The 15,024-nt window shown below is 38.2% G+C and overlaps 1 protein-coding gene across 9 annotated transcripts in view; it reads right to left on the bottom strand.

Annotated features, from left to right (window-relative positions):
- VRK2 (VRK serine/threonine kinase 2) overlaps positions 1-15,024 on the bottom strand; it is a 51,625-nt gene that overhangs the window by 8,366 nt on the left and 28,235 nt on the right. For 5 of the 9 annotated variants that reach the window (XR_009957823.1, XM_062571485.1, XM_062571489.1 and 2 more), the window contains exons 9-11: positions 7,270-7,390; positions 3,962-4,035; positions 858-1,039 (exon numbers count right to left, since the gene is read on the bottom strand). Coding sequence is in view for 8 of the 9 variants with exons in the window: in XM_062571485.1 (XP_062427469.1) it covers positions 858-1,039; positions 3,962-4,035; positions 7,270-7,390 (377 nt within the window). In the remaining variant the exon portion in view is untranslated. The remainder of the gene's footprint in view (positions 1-857; positions 1,040-3,961; positions 4,036-7,269; positions 7,391-15,024) is intronic. The other 4 variants (XM_062571487.1, XM_062571490.1, XM_062571488.1 and 1 more) reach the window with 1 other exon arrangement.

Below are 15,024 nucleotides of genomic sequence, written 5' to 3'. Positions count from 1 at the left end.
AATCACCATTCATCTAGCAGCCTATCAGTCACATTAGTTTGCATCGTGCATTCTTGGCTCACGTACACTTGTGATGGTCCAAAGTTCATAAGAAATATTAAAAATGAATGGTACCCTGACCCTGCCTTATTGAACACACATCAGAGAAAAAAGTAGGGCTTTTGCATATGGGTAGTCCCAAGGCAGAGGTATTATGGGACTGACATTTCACAGCAGGTCCAGTAAGGCTGCTAATTACATCAATCTCCACTTATTAAAACAAGGTTTTGTTAACTATATAGTTTCAGACTTAAAAAATACAAAGGGAAAACATAACATGATTGCTGTCAGCTTTAAAGCTCAGTTAGTGCATCATATAGCTCTACATACCAATAAAACAGTTAAATCCTAGAATAATACATCCTCCAGATTAGTGGCTGCAAGAATATAAAGGCAAATGACAAAGAACAGTCTGAAAGCAAGAAAATGAATTAAATGCTTTCACTAATGGTAACTTTGCTTTTAATCTGGTCAGAAAGAAAAACCTGGCATTCAGGCTTGCCTTCAAGATGTTAGTGAACAAAGTCCTTGACTTCCCCATTATCATGAAAGTACACGATTCTCCACAGACCTACTACTTTGAAGTGAGAGGCTGCAGGTCAAAAGGACTCATGACAGTTCTTCCTCCTTAAGGGCTGACATCCCACTATTTAGCAAAGCCAGGGGAAACAGGAACTAACAAACATGGTGTATTTAAGGCAAAAGAACTGCTGCGTCAGTCTCGTTTTGAGATCTTAAACTGTTTCTTCTTTTACAAAAGGAGAGACAACCACCCAGCAGGAGATCTCAGAAAATACTCCCACAACTGTCTTTCTTACTTTTGACGCTTTAGAAGCACAGTGATTTAGGGTGCATCCTGCAGCAGTAAATTCCAGCGGGCCATCGTAGTGAGTTCCACTTGACGCGAGTCCATCCAGCAGGATTTTTTTTAGCTCTCGATACTTTGGCTTTTCATCATAAGCTAAACCATAAACACATGCCAGAAACTTGGCTGTTTCACCTGCGGAGCATAATTTAAATGTAAATTTCACTTGGTGTAGACCTAGAACCTAAAGGTTTTAATTCCAAAATAGATACGAATGCTACAATGCCAAACAAGATGACAAAATTTCTCCTGAAGAAACATACAAAATTTAAAACTGATAGTATCTTGTGGTTTTGAGATGAGAAAACCAGAACATAAGACTTGGATAAACCAGCTAACCTTTCAGTGCTATGTCTTGTAATAGAAAAGCATTAATTTGTATGCTACTAAAAGCTAGCCTACAAGTACAAAAGTTAATCAAAATATTTTATTGACAAGTATTCAGAGTTCATTCTGAAACAGAAGCATTTTGTATTTGATAGATCGTAATACCCTGTTAAATATTGAATATTTTCAATAATAGTATTTTAATCAGCATAGATATTGTACCTCGAATGCTTTGGAGAAAAGCAAACTTTTTTTTTTTTTTTTTTTTTTTTTTTAAACATCTAATACTTGGACAAATGTTGTTTTTGAGAGTAAGTTCTAATACAGCCTAGTAACAGCATTATTTTGCTAACATTACTGAGTACTTCTAGAGACAGGGAAGCTGCTGAAAGTACAGAAATAATACTAGTAGGAAAAATGTGTAGAGAAAAACCATCTGTTATAGTCCCACACATAAAGTTTTATTATTATGCAGGTACATTGTGAATGTATCTTTTCTAACACAGCAGCATTCCAATAGTTCAAATACACAAATTTCACAGAAATAAGTGAACGCATCAAAAATAGATACTGCTTTTGAGGGAAACTTGATGTTTTCCCTAAACCAAAGTTTTTTTTTCCTCTAGGTTACTTTTGTACTACTTCAGGCAGGAAACACACTGCAAGCCAAACCATACATTCAGTTGTTTTTTTAAACAGGATCCTAATATCCTAAGCAATAAACCTTCGTAGACAGTTGCTTACCTTTTCCAGTTACCTACATTTCTAAGACAGTCACTGCTTCCCAAAATCTTGGATTACATATAGCTAAGATTTAATATGCCAGTATTAGATTCAGTTCTCTCCTGCAGGGACCGCGTTCTCACTTAATACAGAAAACTACCAGACTCTGAGAATTACATTATTAGCATTTATGTTTTTTTTTTTTTTTTTTTTTTTTTTTAATAAAAAAGAAAAGTGGTTGAAGGAGGCCATTCTCCTGGTGGCAGTCCCTTCTCTCCCCCCTTTCTGGTGGTTGTATGAACAGTAAAGGCAGCATTTCAGCCGCAAGAGTTCAGGCTGAACTCAACAGCTCAAGCTAGCCTCTAGGCACACAGCAACAATGAACCGATGCTTAGGTGCAATTTGACTGCACTCAGATATGTCACTATGTGGCACTAACCACTGACAAGATGGATCAAGATTTTTGCACTACCACTTGCAAGGGCTGAAAATCTAGCCCTAATGTCTACAACATCTACTTAGTAATTGTTTGCGGGCTAATACAGGAAACTAACAGCAAAAAAAGAAGTTCCTGCAATAAAGCATTAAGTACCCTGCCTCTAGAATCACATATTGTAGAATCACCAGCATTCAAAATTGACCAGAAATTTACCTTCTCTTCTTGCAGTAAACAACCCTTCAAGCTAAAACTGCTTAAACTGTAATAAGCTTTACTGGAAGGGTCTGATCCAGTTCCACTGAAGTCAATAAAACTATGAGTTCAATTAAATTATGCTCTTAATTAGTGAGTGTGATGTACATAATTCTCACAGTATTACATAAGTACCATGCTATCAGCTAAATATAGCTCTAGTATAGATATTGCAGGCTGAATTCTTCTGTTGAATACATATATATCAAGAGCCAGACCACCGTACTATCAGATTTTACACAAACAGGATAAAAGAAAACTGGCCCAAATGCATCCATTCATGAAGTAGCTGTATTTTGTACTATTTGTTATCTTAATACCACATTTAACACAGAACTGTGTTAAGTATGCACTGCATATGTACAGATAAGCACTGTGTATATGCAGATTTCTTTGCTCTTTCCCTGCTCTCTCAGATATAAAGCCCACTACCACCATCAGACTTGTACTCCAGTATCTGGCAAGAATCACATCCCAACCTTGTAGGAAAGAAGTGAACAATGGAAACCTCATCCCTGGCTCTTTCATCTATGGGAAAGAGGCTGAAGGCACCTTCTCCTCAGGATTTAACTAATGCAACAGCTAAACACAGGTAGACAGAAAAGGAAAGAAATTTTAGGGCAGGAGAAAGAGTATGTGGACAGGACTTAAAAAAGAAGTACAAGAGCAAAGAGGAAGACAGAAGCTGAGACCCAAAGTAGCCCCTCTAGGCTTGCAGTAACTGAGGCGGGCATTAGTAAACTGATGCAGATACAAGAGAAGAAACCAAGGTGATGCAAGACAAAAACAGAAGGTAGAAACTATATTAAAAGGCCAGGAAAGAAAGCAAGAAAAAGTATCAGTGACAGTGTCAGTCAAACAGGCATCAGAGAACAGAAAGGCTAGAAAGGCTCAGCTACGACGGATGGGAGACCTAGACCACTCACAGGGAACACTCAGCAGCCTGTAACTGCCCTGAAGACTCCGCTTGGCCTGCACTCACCTGCCAGCCTGGCCCCAGTGCTCATTCTTATCTCTAGGATGCTTCTACTGACAACGGTGATTCTGCAGAGGTTGGTCTGCAGAGGTGACTTCAAGGGGTCCCATAAGGACGACTTATGCTTGCACACTGTAGTTTGCCCTAAGATTAAAGCCTAGTAATACTACATGGACTCAGGCTATTTGCCTTAGGGTGCAAGACCTGGTGATTACGTTCATTATTTTTACAGAAGGCTTGGTTAACTTTGTAATACTTTTATTCTTCTGCTGCTCCCTCCAAATAGATTAAGGCATTTAAATATTTTTCATAGCAGACCAAAGAGCTATACGGTACATACTGTAAGCACACTTACTACATTTGCTTCCAGAAGAATCCCATTCCATCACTGAATGTGGGAGCTCATCCATAAGTCTGAAACAACACGAGAATGCAACAGTTTAGTGTGGTTCTGGAGCAGGTGATCCTTCACTTGGCATTTGGGAAGATAGCAAGTCTCAATTCCAAAGGGAGTGGACCTCCAGGAAAGCTAATGATTCATAGTATTGCTTTTTTAAAACATCTCCTCTTACCAGCTGTGTTTTTAACTCTTTGGAGTTTGCTAATTTCAGCAAGACTAGACTTACAGCTAGACTTGCATTAAGTTTTTTTCCTTTGCAGATGTTTTACGTTTTCTAGAAAGAAAAAAGCCCTTTGAGCTTAAATCGCTTGTTCTGATTTCAGCTTAACGATTAATATTTGCTTTTTAAAATTTAATAAATGGTTCTGGTCTACTTAGTAGTCATTTAACATTAGATTCTTCCTGCCATATTGCTCATGAGCTGCTGCGGGATGGCTGTCAGTATCACAAACAAGCACGGCAGGGACACAGGGAGAGAAGGAAGTTAAGCAACTATAAATCCAGCTTTATAAACTGAAGATGCAGGGCCACAGATCTACTTTTGATCTGTTTAAAACCAGAGACAGCCCTGTATGCTGCAACTCAGAAAAAATCATATTCTAAAAACCAGATAAAGCAACAGCACCTCTTGTCTTGAAGCAGATCTGAATCATGGTGCTTTTCTAGCACCTCTAGGAACCTGCAGTAGCACAAGCTCCCTTGCTCTGACAGAATGAAATCTCTTACTTTCTTCTAGTTATTAATACTACTAAAGGATAGAACTTAAGCTGTGTCACCATGAAACCACAGGTCTTCATTTTTTTAAAAAAGATGCAACATTACCGAAGTGTTATTGATGGTCTAAATGTGTCTACATCTTTATGAGGCTAAGAACAAACAAGAATATCTGCTTTGTGTTTTGCACAGCTGTAGAAGTATGCCAATGGACAGTGTTAGTGTTTTTTATCCTCCTCCCACTTAGTGTTTAGACTCAAAATCACATATTTTTCTTGTTTAAAGGAATCACAAAGGTCCATCCACCAGTAACAGGATGCATCCTCAAATGCATAGAATTGGAGGACGTAGGCTAATAACCTTTGATTACATGAACTGGTTAGCCAGCCATTTCAATTTAATTCGTTTGGTACACATTGGCTTTATCCACACTTTAATTTCAGTCGAATTCTGCCAACAGGACAAATGTGCAGAATCAAGTCCACTGAGTAGGCCTTGTCCTAAGACATACTGCTGTGGTAACTGAGGGACACCACAGAAGTTTGGGCTCAAGAAAAATACCCTTATGCAGTTTTTTTTATTTTGTAACAACTGGACAGGGGGATAGGATTATTTAATGTGTAGTTATTTGGAATGTGCATCTTTTTACTACAGCAGTGATTTCATTTCCCCGTATAAAAAACACAGAAGTAATCTCAAATATTGCAATAACTACATGATTTATGAAAAAGGTAACTGAGCTCCTCTTGTGTTCTTCCTTCTACTCTTGACCATTCCAAAAACAGGATATCAGGCTAGATGGACTTTTGGTCTGATCAGGAGCTGTTTTTTAGCACCAGAAATAAAATCTAAGCTAAATTAAATGGAAATGTATATGCTTAAATGTATTTCATTTTCCCCAAATTGAAAATCCTAACTCAAAGGGAGCACCCTCTCCAATTAAGAACTTCTGAAATCAAGTTTACCAGCAGGAATCTTTAAATATTGCCCTTCCAATGCCCAATGATTTAGCACACTTGCCTCAACATTCCAGTGCTTCTAGTTTCATCTACAAAGAATGACTTGAGAAGTCATAGGGGAAGGAGGAGAGGCAACTCGTAACAACAGAATCTGTGGTCCTGTTCTGGCTTTTGCTTTTCAACTGCACTCCACCTTCCGGCTGTCCTAGTCCCTTCCTCATCACAACCGTAGAGTCTCCACAGCAAAGGACTGGAACAAACCTGTCCGTGCTGGTAATGTACCTACTAACTTGCAAGCAACTGGCTACGACTATGTATACTGATGCCTGCTTCTGGCCCTCTAAAACAGTATAGGCACAGAAAAATCAGATTAAGTAAGAGGATGACCTGGACAAATCATCTAATGCCAAGGAACATAATTTGTTACACTAAGAGGATACTTCTGCTAAGTGGAATCTGTATCATTTTCTGTGCATTTCTTCCTGAGCTTCTCTTCAGTTGGCTTTCTGGAAATACGAGCAAACCAAGGGTTAACTGCAAGGGAAGGAATTAGTGGAGCAGCTTGATTGATTAAATTGATTTAACATTGAATTGTATAAGTGTTACCTTGCAGGGGGTTGTGTAATGATCAGAACTTCTAAAGGAGAAATATTAAACATAACATACGAGGTCAACATTTACAGATGCAATCTGTATTATCCACAGTCTGCAGGCTAACCTTTTTCTCTGTTGAGAGCCGATGCCACACTGAATTTGCAGATTGATTTCTGTGGATCAGCTATCCCTATTGTGTACCTCTGTTGTGACTTGCCCTACTTAGAAGTTTGCTGCTTTCTCCAATTGTGATGTTACATTTGTGGATAAGTACTCTTCTATCTATCCTTTCACAAGCTACACTGTACCACATGCAATTAACTCTCTCAAGTCCCAACTGTGAAAGCAGTGAAAGAAAACACTAATACACTCTGTTGCTTTAGTAAGCTCTAATGAGTCATGCTGGGAAAAAGAAAAGCTTCTAAGCAAATTCTTTAGCATTTTGGTATTTAAATGTTTATAATGGCAGTTAACTTATATGGCATTAAAAACCTACATGGAAATATCTGAAAAATAGGTATCAAGTAGAAAGTTAAATAAATTAAAAGCATGTGTGAAAGAAAACTTTCAAATGACTTTTGTACCATAGTCTCTACCAAGCACCTATGAAGTTTAATGGAAATCCACCCTGTTCTTCCACATGCATGGTATCAGGTATACTCTTGTTCACTTTTTTTTTTTTTTAAGAAACAAAGAGTATGAAAAGGTATGTAGCAGAGGAAATGACCATGTATTGTGCATTTATCATCACATCTCCACAGCAGTACATACACAAATGTGCAAAATGGTATATATGCATAGAGAGTTTGCATTTATAACAGCTTTTAACATCTCTCTTAATTAAGGAAAATTGTTTCAGCTTTCATGTGAGATAATATCCTATAGGATGTAAGCTGTCTTTGAAATTCCATTTGAGACCTCTCTTGGTAAACGATGGAGTATGTTATAGGTGCATGCACGTGTGTGTTGCTTTATTTTTACTTCGTTTTCGCAGTCTGGACAGCTACAGGGTCCTTCAGGTTCTGTTCCCAGGGTAGTTTCCCACATAACCACTGCAGCATGCAGTAGCCAAGGATTTCAAGGTCACCTCGTCTAGATGGGGCTGAAACAGAAAAAGGAGGGGAAAAGGAGGAAAAAAAGATGAAGAACCAATTCTTAGCAAACAGAAAAGACTTTGATTGAACTACTGTTGATGAAATATGAAAAAGCCAAATGGGCAAAGTGTTTTGTTTGTTCAGCTGTATTAGACCTAAAACGCCCAGGCTTTTGGCCACAGTCCACAGACAGGCAGTGACTTGTTACTGTTGAAGTAAGGGTCAGTTTCCTCACCTCCTCCAGCTTCATCCTTCCTCAGTCTGGCCTGTCACATGGACTTGATCCCCATGGCCTCTGACATGATCCAGACAGCCCATAACTGAGCACCAACACTTTCTCAAAGAGTCAAGCAGTAAAACAAAGAAATAAATGTCTGCTGCTAAATTGCTAACATATGTTCCAGGAAGTCCATGGGGTCCACACTGGTCATGCAGGGACCCTGTAAGTGCAGACTAAACACTGATGGCCTTTCCTGTTCTACTACAGAACTATTTGAACTTGCAAGATATGACAAAACTGCCATCTAGTGTACATTTACACACCAAAGTTGACTGCTTACAAGTACCACGAACAGTTTAGCGATTGTAGCGCAGGCTAACACACTTACTATTTAGGAGGTCCTAGGTAAACTTGCCCCTACCGTTTCCAAAAAATAAGGTATTTCAGAAACTACTTACTGACACCCTGAACAGCCCAAAGGGATATACCGACTATAGAATACAACAGAAATAATACTATCAAAAATTAATGCCATGCCCAAATATCTCCTGTACAGAAAAACAGGTAAGTTAATTTATAGATTGACTTTTGCAAGAAAAAGGAAGGAAAAGTACAATAGAATTACTATTGCTTATCGCTGCTCTGAGTAAAATAAACTTAAAAAAAGAAAACACACAATTGCTGCAAAATTTCTTTTCACAGAGTTGACTTACAGCCTACAGTTTGAGAGACAGGACAATACAGAATATGCTAACATAGAAACTGTTAATCATGATTAAAATAAATAGACGTAAAAATTAAATTTCCAAAATGAATTTCAACTCACCAAGAATGAAAGAAGAATTCAGATTCGTTTGGTACTTTTTTTCTAGAGTATAGACTAGTAGTAGAGCATAGTGCTGTTAATCCAATTGTAAATAGATATTGTATTTTATGGATCTTCATTAAATAAATTCCAGAAAGTCACTCAGCAAACTTATCGTTTAATTTAAGAAGTCACCGCTAAAAGCTACAGTGCCAACATACCATAACCGTTTCTTGTTACCATACACACATTACCATAAAAGCAGAAGACAACATTAGTTCTTATACATTCTCTATCTTAACTACTGTTAGGCTATCCGATTATTAAAGGCCCTTCAATCTAACAGAATGCTACATCATCCCCTGGGTGTCATTTATTTTCTGCACTAGGTTCAACAATGTCCTAATGCAAGACTTGGCTCTCATATTAAAATAAAAACACAATCTCTACCACTTGCTGCTCTGTAGCAATTTCTTCAGTCATAAATCTCCTGTTAACTGTGGAACAATTCCATTCATACACATGTGTTCACAACTCCTTTTTCCATTATGGCAATTCCAGATTATAACCATATAAGCCAGCATTTTCAATTGCAGATCCTCTAATTTGCACAATACACTTTTCTAGCACCTGTTTGTATAGGATGGGCTAAATACAAAGTGGCCTTTTGAGAAGAAAAGATAAAGTTATACTGGACCACCTTTTTTTCCACTGAGAGTAACAGTAAATCAATTAGATTTCAGAAGCTAACCTAAGATAACTGGTTCGCTGATGAAAGAGTCCCCAGAGAGTTGAGTTTACTTAGTTTGGCCATGTCTAATTACCTTGTAATTCACATTTAGATCTTTTGCCCATTTCCTGACTACTATGTCAGGAATATACACAATAAGACTTATTAATATGTTCCTAATGCCATAGTAGTCAGCTGAGGGCAAAAAGTAATACACATAACAAAGCCATATATCACCACAAATAAAGGGAACATGTTTTACAATGAGATGGTAAAATCCCCTATCACTTTATCAGATCCCTTGAAGTGTTTACTACATAAAGACTTTTACATGTGGTTTTCATAGATCCACATGAAAATGTCAACATTTGATCATAGCTTTCTCCCTGCTCCTTTCTTGGTTCAGTATTAGAGATGCCAGCTTCCTCAACTTTTTAAATAATTTTGATCCTTTCAAATAAATAAATAAGCAAGCTAATATTTAATGAATTTATATGATCTATGAACAATGGAATAGATTTTCATCCCATATTAAATCCTAATACTTGTATTTCAACTGTATAATTATTTGGAAAAACAAATCTACTAATGCAATTTGAGAGTACAAGAGTTCTCATCAAACATAACTGCAAGAACTTAGTCTGGCTTCATTTTAAATGTGATAGTCGTGCAACAACAAAACAATTCCACCTGTCATTATTACAGGAGTACATAGTTAAAATAAAACTTATTTAAATCAAATTCTCTTTTATTTCCTGTAGACTAAAAATTTCTGTTTTTTTAAAAAATAGATATTTGATTTCTACTTTCCTATTCATCTTTTTTTTTTTTTTTTTTTTTTTTGTATTTTAGTCTCTCATGAAATACTATTTAATGGGACCACATTGGTGATATTTTATTTTACAGTATTTTTATAATTCAACTTTTTTACTTGAAGATTTAAGGCCTTATTCTATACTCACTCCTGCAAAGATAAATTAGGAACAACTCCACTGAAGTTAATGAATTAACAACCATTTCAACGAAATCAGAGTCAGGCCATAAGAAGTTTTATATGCAACACAAACATATATACCCAACACGCAGGCACAGGGTTGAACAGTAACTCAGAATAATGTAACTGAAGCAATTCATATCGAGAAGAGAATATATTATGTCTCTCTGTACACCAGATTTGGCAGTTTGCTGAGTTTTAATATAAATTCAGATTACTATTTCAAAACAGAACATAAATGATTTCACATCAGCCACTCTAAGCTCTCAATACTACAATGCTCTACAGAACTCATCTTCAAGTCATATAGAAACGAGAGTTTTCCTTTATGGCCCTTATTAAGCCAGCTTTCTCAAGCCCTTTGTAAAGATCTAGGAGGGTAATCAGCGACAGGGATGAAACATTTTTCTATAATTTTTAATTAGTACTGTTGCACTATAATTTTACCATTGATATTTCTTTAGATTGGAAACCTTTCATAGAAAGGATCATTTTAGTTGCTTCTATTGTGTTTACATGCAGTGGAATCTCCAGTTCTTAATGATATTATCAGCATACAAATTCATATTAATTTGCAAACAATTAAAACTCATATACCATAACCATTAATTCAAAAGCCCACAAAAAAGACTGTTAATATGACCACGGAGAAGTGAAATTATGTCAAAAATAAATTACCACGGTGTTTTAATCTACAACGAACTAAAAGTGACAGAACTTTTAAACTCAGGGTTGAGAAGATAAAACCAGACACTCTCAAGATCTTGTCAAAATCAGTGCTTGCATTACGGGCAGGAGGAAGGTAGAGATCAGAAAAACAAACAGTGAAGTATTTTCTTCCTCCACGTCCTGGTCAGTTTGAGGAATTCACTGCAGCAGGATAGTAAATGACTGAATAGAGTGGATGGTTAAAAGGAAAGAAGAAGTCAGATAAATGTTAATACTTATAGGCCATTCTATACAGATTCATCTTGTCTCGAGGACAGTTGCTTGCAGGGGCCAGGAACAATATCTCCTTTCCCTCTATACAGTTCTACATCATCAGTATGACATTTGTTTGCCAATGTACTCATGGCATAATAACCACCACCAGTCATGGCATGCTGGAAAGAAAAATACAGTTAATCCAAAAAGCAGGTTTGCATGACAGCTCTTCAAGAGAATTCAACTTCAAGCATGGCAATCAGCAACTTCTTCCTATGCTCCTTGCGGCAACTGTGGCCAGTGCCCCAAACTTGAATCCCAAAGCCAAACACTCAACTCTTCATGTGGCTGACAGGCATAAGACATATAGTGTACCAGAGAAGGGTTCCTGAACTCATCCACACAGAAGATGCAACAGGGGCTCTCTAGCAGTTCCATCACCTCCCCGTAGGCTGTACCAGGTGGTCACAGAGGTGTTGCTCTGAGAGTATCAGCCTCGTTCTCCTGCAGGCTCATATCTTTTCAAAGCCAGGATCAAGACTGGCTAGTAGCCTACCCCTCGGCAATGTCCTTTCCGTCACAGGATGCCCAAGAGTCACATAAGTCACCTCACGAGTCACAGAAGCAGCAACACTCCTGTCTCTGTCCTATCTCTCCTAACTTATGAGCCCACTGTGAGCCAGCAGGTCTTACAGGCTGCAAGTTCCCAAATGTTAATGGGATTGTCCAGCTGTACTAGACAATCACAATAGCCTCATCTCCCAACTCCATTCACGTGCACTCTTCTCAAGCTTAAGAATAACAACCTCCAAACAAGCAGTTACATACATCCACTAATTGAGAGTAGCTAACTGCAGAGCTCCCTAATTTTTGCCCCGCCACAAAACAAGACTGGAACCAGCACCAGGACTCATTTCTTATAAACATGGACAACAAGAGAATAAAAATTAGGACTAGTGAAATGTGATGCACTGAAAGCAACAGAGCTGGAGGCCTGGTTTGGTGAGGAGGAGTTCAAGTAGTAAAAAGGTGAGAAGACGTAAGTAGTAGGAAAGTGAGAAGACATAAGCAAACTTCAGCACGAGGATCTGCATATGAGATAAAATGGTGCTGACAACAGGTCTGGGTACCTGATTGGGAGTTGGAAGTAAAAGGTCCCAAGCTAGCAGAAAGGAGAACAGGTCATAGGAGAGTGGGAACACAAAGTTTTACTCCTCCCTCACAGCTGTGTGGTAGAAAAAAAACCATGGAGGTAAGGGGCTAACAAGTAGGGGCTGACAAGTAGCTATAAGGTTAACTTAGAATTTCTGGTTTCAAAAATTAGAAGACAAAATTAAAGAAAACAGCCATTTCCAAGACACACTCATCAGATGTGCCACGAAATTGAGACGCTCATCATTGTATTTTAACTACTTCTGGCCATTCTCAGCAGGACATAATAAGCTTACAGAGAAGTTTTTAAGAACCTATTTGATCTTCTTCTTTCTCCTTGCCAAAAGCTGACTCTCTGTTCACTTACTATAACCTTCTGCTCCCTCTTCTCCTGACATTCATCCCGGCATCCTGCTCCTTCTCCATACTTCCGATTTATCCAACATTCAAAAACTAGAACATCTTTTTATTTACTTTGTACTGCAAAGTTCTGCCTATTTTTCATGAGACACGTTATAATCTCCTTTTATTTTTTGATTTATAATTTGTCCTGCATATAGTCTTTGGGAAACACATAGCAAACGGCAGCAGATCTATAATTCATTTGACCAACATAAAAAACACCAACAGGCTCCCTCTGACTACCAAATACATATGGACAAACTCCAACTATACCTCTAGATCCAGAGCCATTTAGAGCTAAAGTGCTCTGAAAGACATGCAGGTTCAGAAAGAATCTATTTCCAGGCTTAGGTGTTAATACTCTTGTATAGCACAGAATCATAGAATGGTAAGGTTGGAAGGGACCTCTGGAGATCATCTAGTCCAACCCTCAGCATAGCCCTGTATTGGGATTGAGCCCATGACCTTGGCATTAGCAGCACCATGCTCTAACCAGCTGAGCTAAACATCCTTCCTCAGAAAATGAGCCCTGCATATATTCTAGTCAACCCCTGCAAGTAAAAGAAACAGTACAAGGGACAAGCACTGAGCTATGTTTTTAATGCCAAAAGACAATGGATCTGTCAGAGCAGCAGGAAAAACAAGAACAAAAACCCCAGAACTTTTCCAACAATCAGGCCGACGCCTGCACTGTGCTGCACAAACACAGCGCGCAAGCATCGTGACGGACCTCCAGGAGCACGTACTGCAACAGCCCAGCGTGAAGGGCACAAAGCGCTTGCCAATAGGTTGCAACAAAGACAAATGCAACTGTCTCGCCTGAAAACAGGGCATAAGAAAAACCAAAAACAAACAAAAAAACCACCCCAAACACAAACTTTTGCTCAATGAAACCAGTTTGAGAAGAAATGTATTCACTACCTACCAAGAAGAAAGTAACAATCAGTGGACCTAATCGATGCAAACTATCAGATGCTCCATGCACCCCGAAGCCTGCCAAATATCATCCCTACTACCTAAAGTAGCTTTTATTATTCTAGATGCATATATCAGTTTTGCAAGAATTTAGGTAGGTTCACTACGCAATGCAACAGACAACCAAACTGCCAGTATTTATTATGATATATATCTGTTAAAAGGAAGAGAAGAACTATCTTGAAACGTACGGCAAACAAAAAAGTGTTAGAGGGAATTCTACACAGACAGTTCATACTCTTCTGTTCATCAATGACAGCAAATTAAAACTGGTCTTATGCACTCAATGCACAGGACTAGAGTATTTAAAAAAAACTCAATATGTTAAGCGCAGTACATCTCCAGAGAAATTAGGTATTGACTGCATGCCTCAGTGAGTAGAAAATCTACAAAAATCCATAAAATGCATCGATCCAAATATTACTTTTTAACACTATGTAACAATTTTTTAAATGTATATTGGGTGTGGATATAATTTTCGTTAATTATCATGCAACACGCAAAAATGTAATACTGTTTATACAGTATGGTCTTTAAAAATGAATACAAGGTTATACTCACACCATCAAATACTGTGCTAAAACTAACAATGAAGTTATGTGTCATATGGAATTTCCACCAAACGAGTGGTGCAAACGAGTTTTAATTAAAAATGCCCTGTAGAATGTTACCTTGTTCAGTGCTCCTTACTGGCCACAGGCTAAGCTGCAAAAAAATCTTGCCATTGAATACAAGAAAGCTGATGGTATGACCAGATCTGGTGGCAAAGCCTTGATTTGGTCCATGACTTGGTTCAAAATTACCACTGGATATAGACAGAGGATGTAACTAAGACTGTGCTGAACACCTGACAAGTCTGGAAGCCTTCAAGAAGCACTGCGGCAGCCTCCAAAGCCCCCAAACACTGGAAGGAATGCAAGTGGACTGTGCAAAACTTACAAAAGTAAAATAAAAACAGCATGAAGAGCCAAGACACAAGGCAGGGCAGCTGCTTCCAGCCTCTCCTAACTCAGGGAGAATTCCTCTACAGTTCCAGCATAAAGTCCAAACCACCAGGACCATCAATTGCCATCAGCATACATTAAGCTAACCTGTTTGAAGACACTGATTCACAATCAGCTGCCATAAGAACAGCATGTCCAGCTCAGACCTTACCAGAAATTATCAGAAGAATAAAGACTACTAATTCTACCACTGCAAGTGTTGCCATACAGTGTCCATGGGAGCAAGTGTCCTGGATTTCAGAGGGCTGTGTAGCCTCTAAAACTGACAAGCTCCACATAGAGAGCTTGGGGAATGAATAGGTATGCGGCTCGGTTAATCTCTCAGTTCAACTAGTGAAACACCAGTGTTGATATAAATTAGTGGGAAGTGGTTGCATTTGACTGGCTTTATGGAAGGAGGTTATCAGCTTCAAACATCAGCAAGAAGCACTTTGGA

This window comes from Rhea pennata, chromosome 3 (genome assembly GCF_028389875.1).
Source record: "Rhea pennata isolate bPtePen1 chromosome 3, bPtePen1.pri, whole genome shotgun sequence".
Lineage (NCBI taxonomy): Eukaryota > Metazoa > Chordata > Aves > Rheiformes > Rheidae > Rhea > Rhea pennata.
This window is presented reverse-complemented; position numbering and strand designations above follow the sequence as displayed.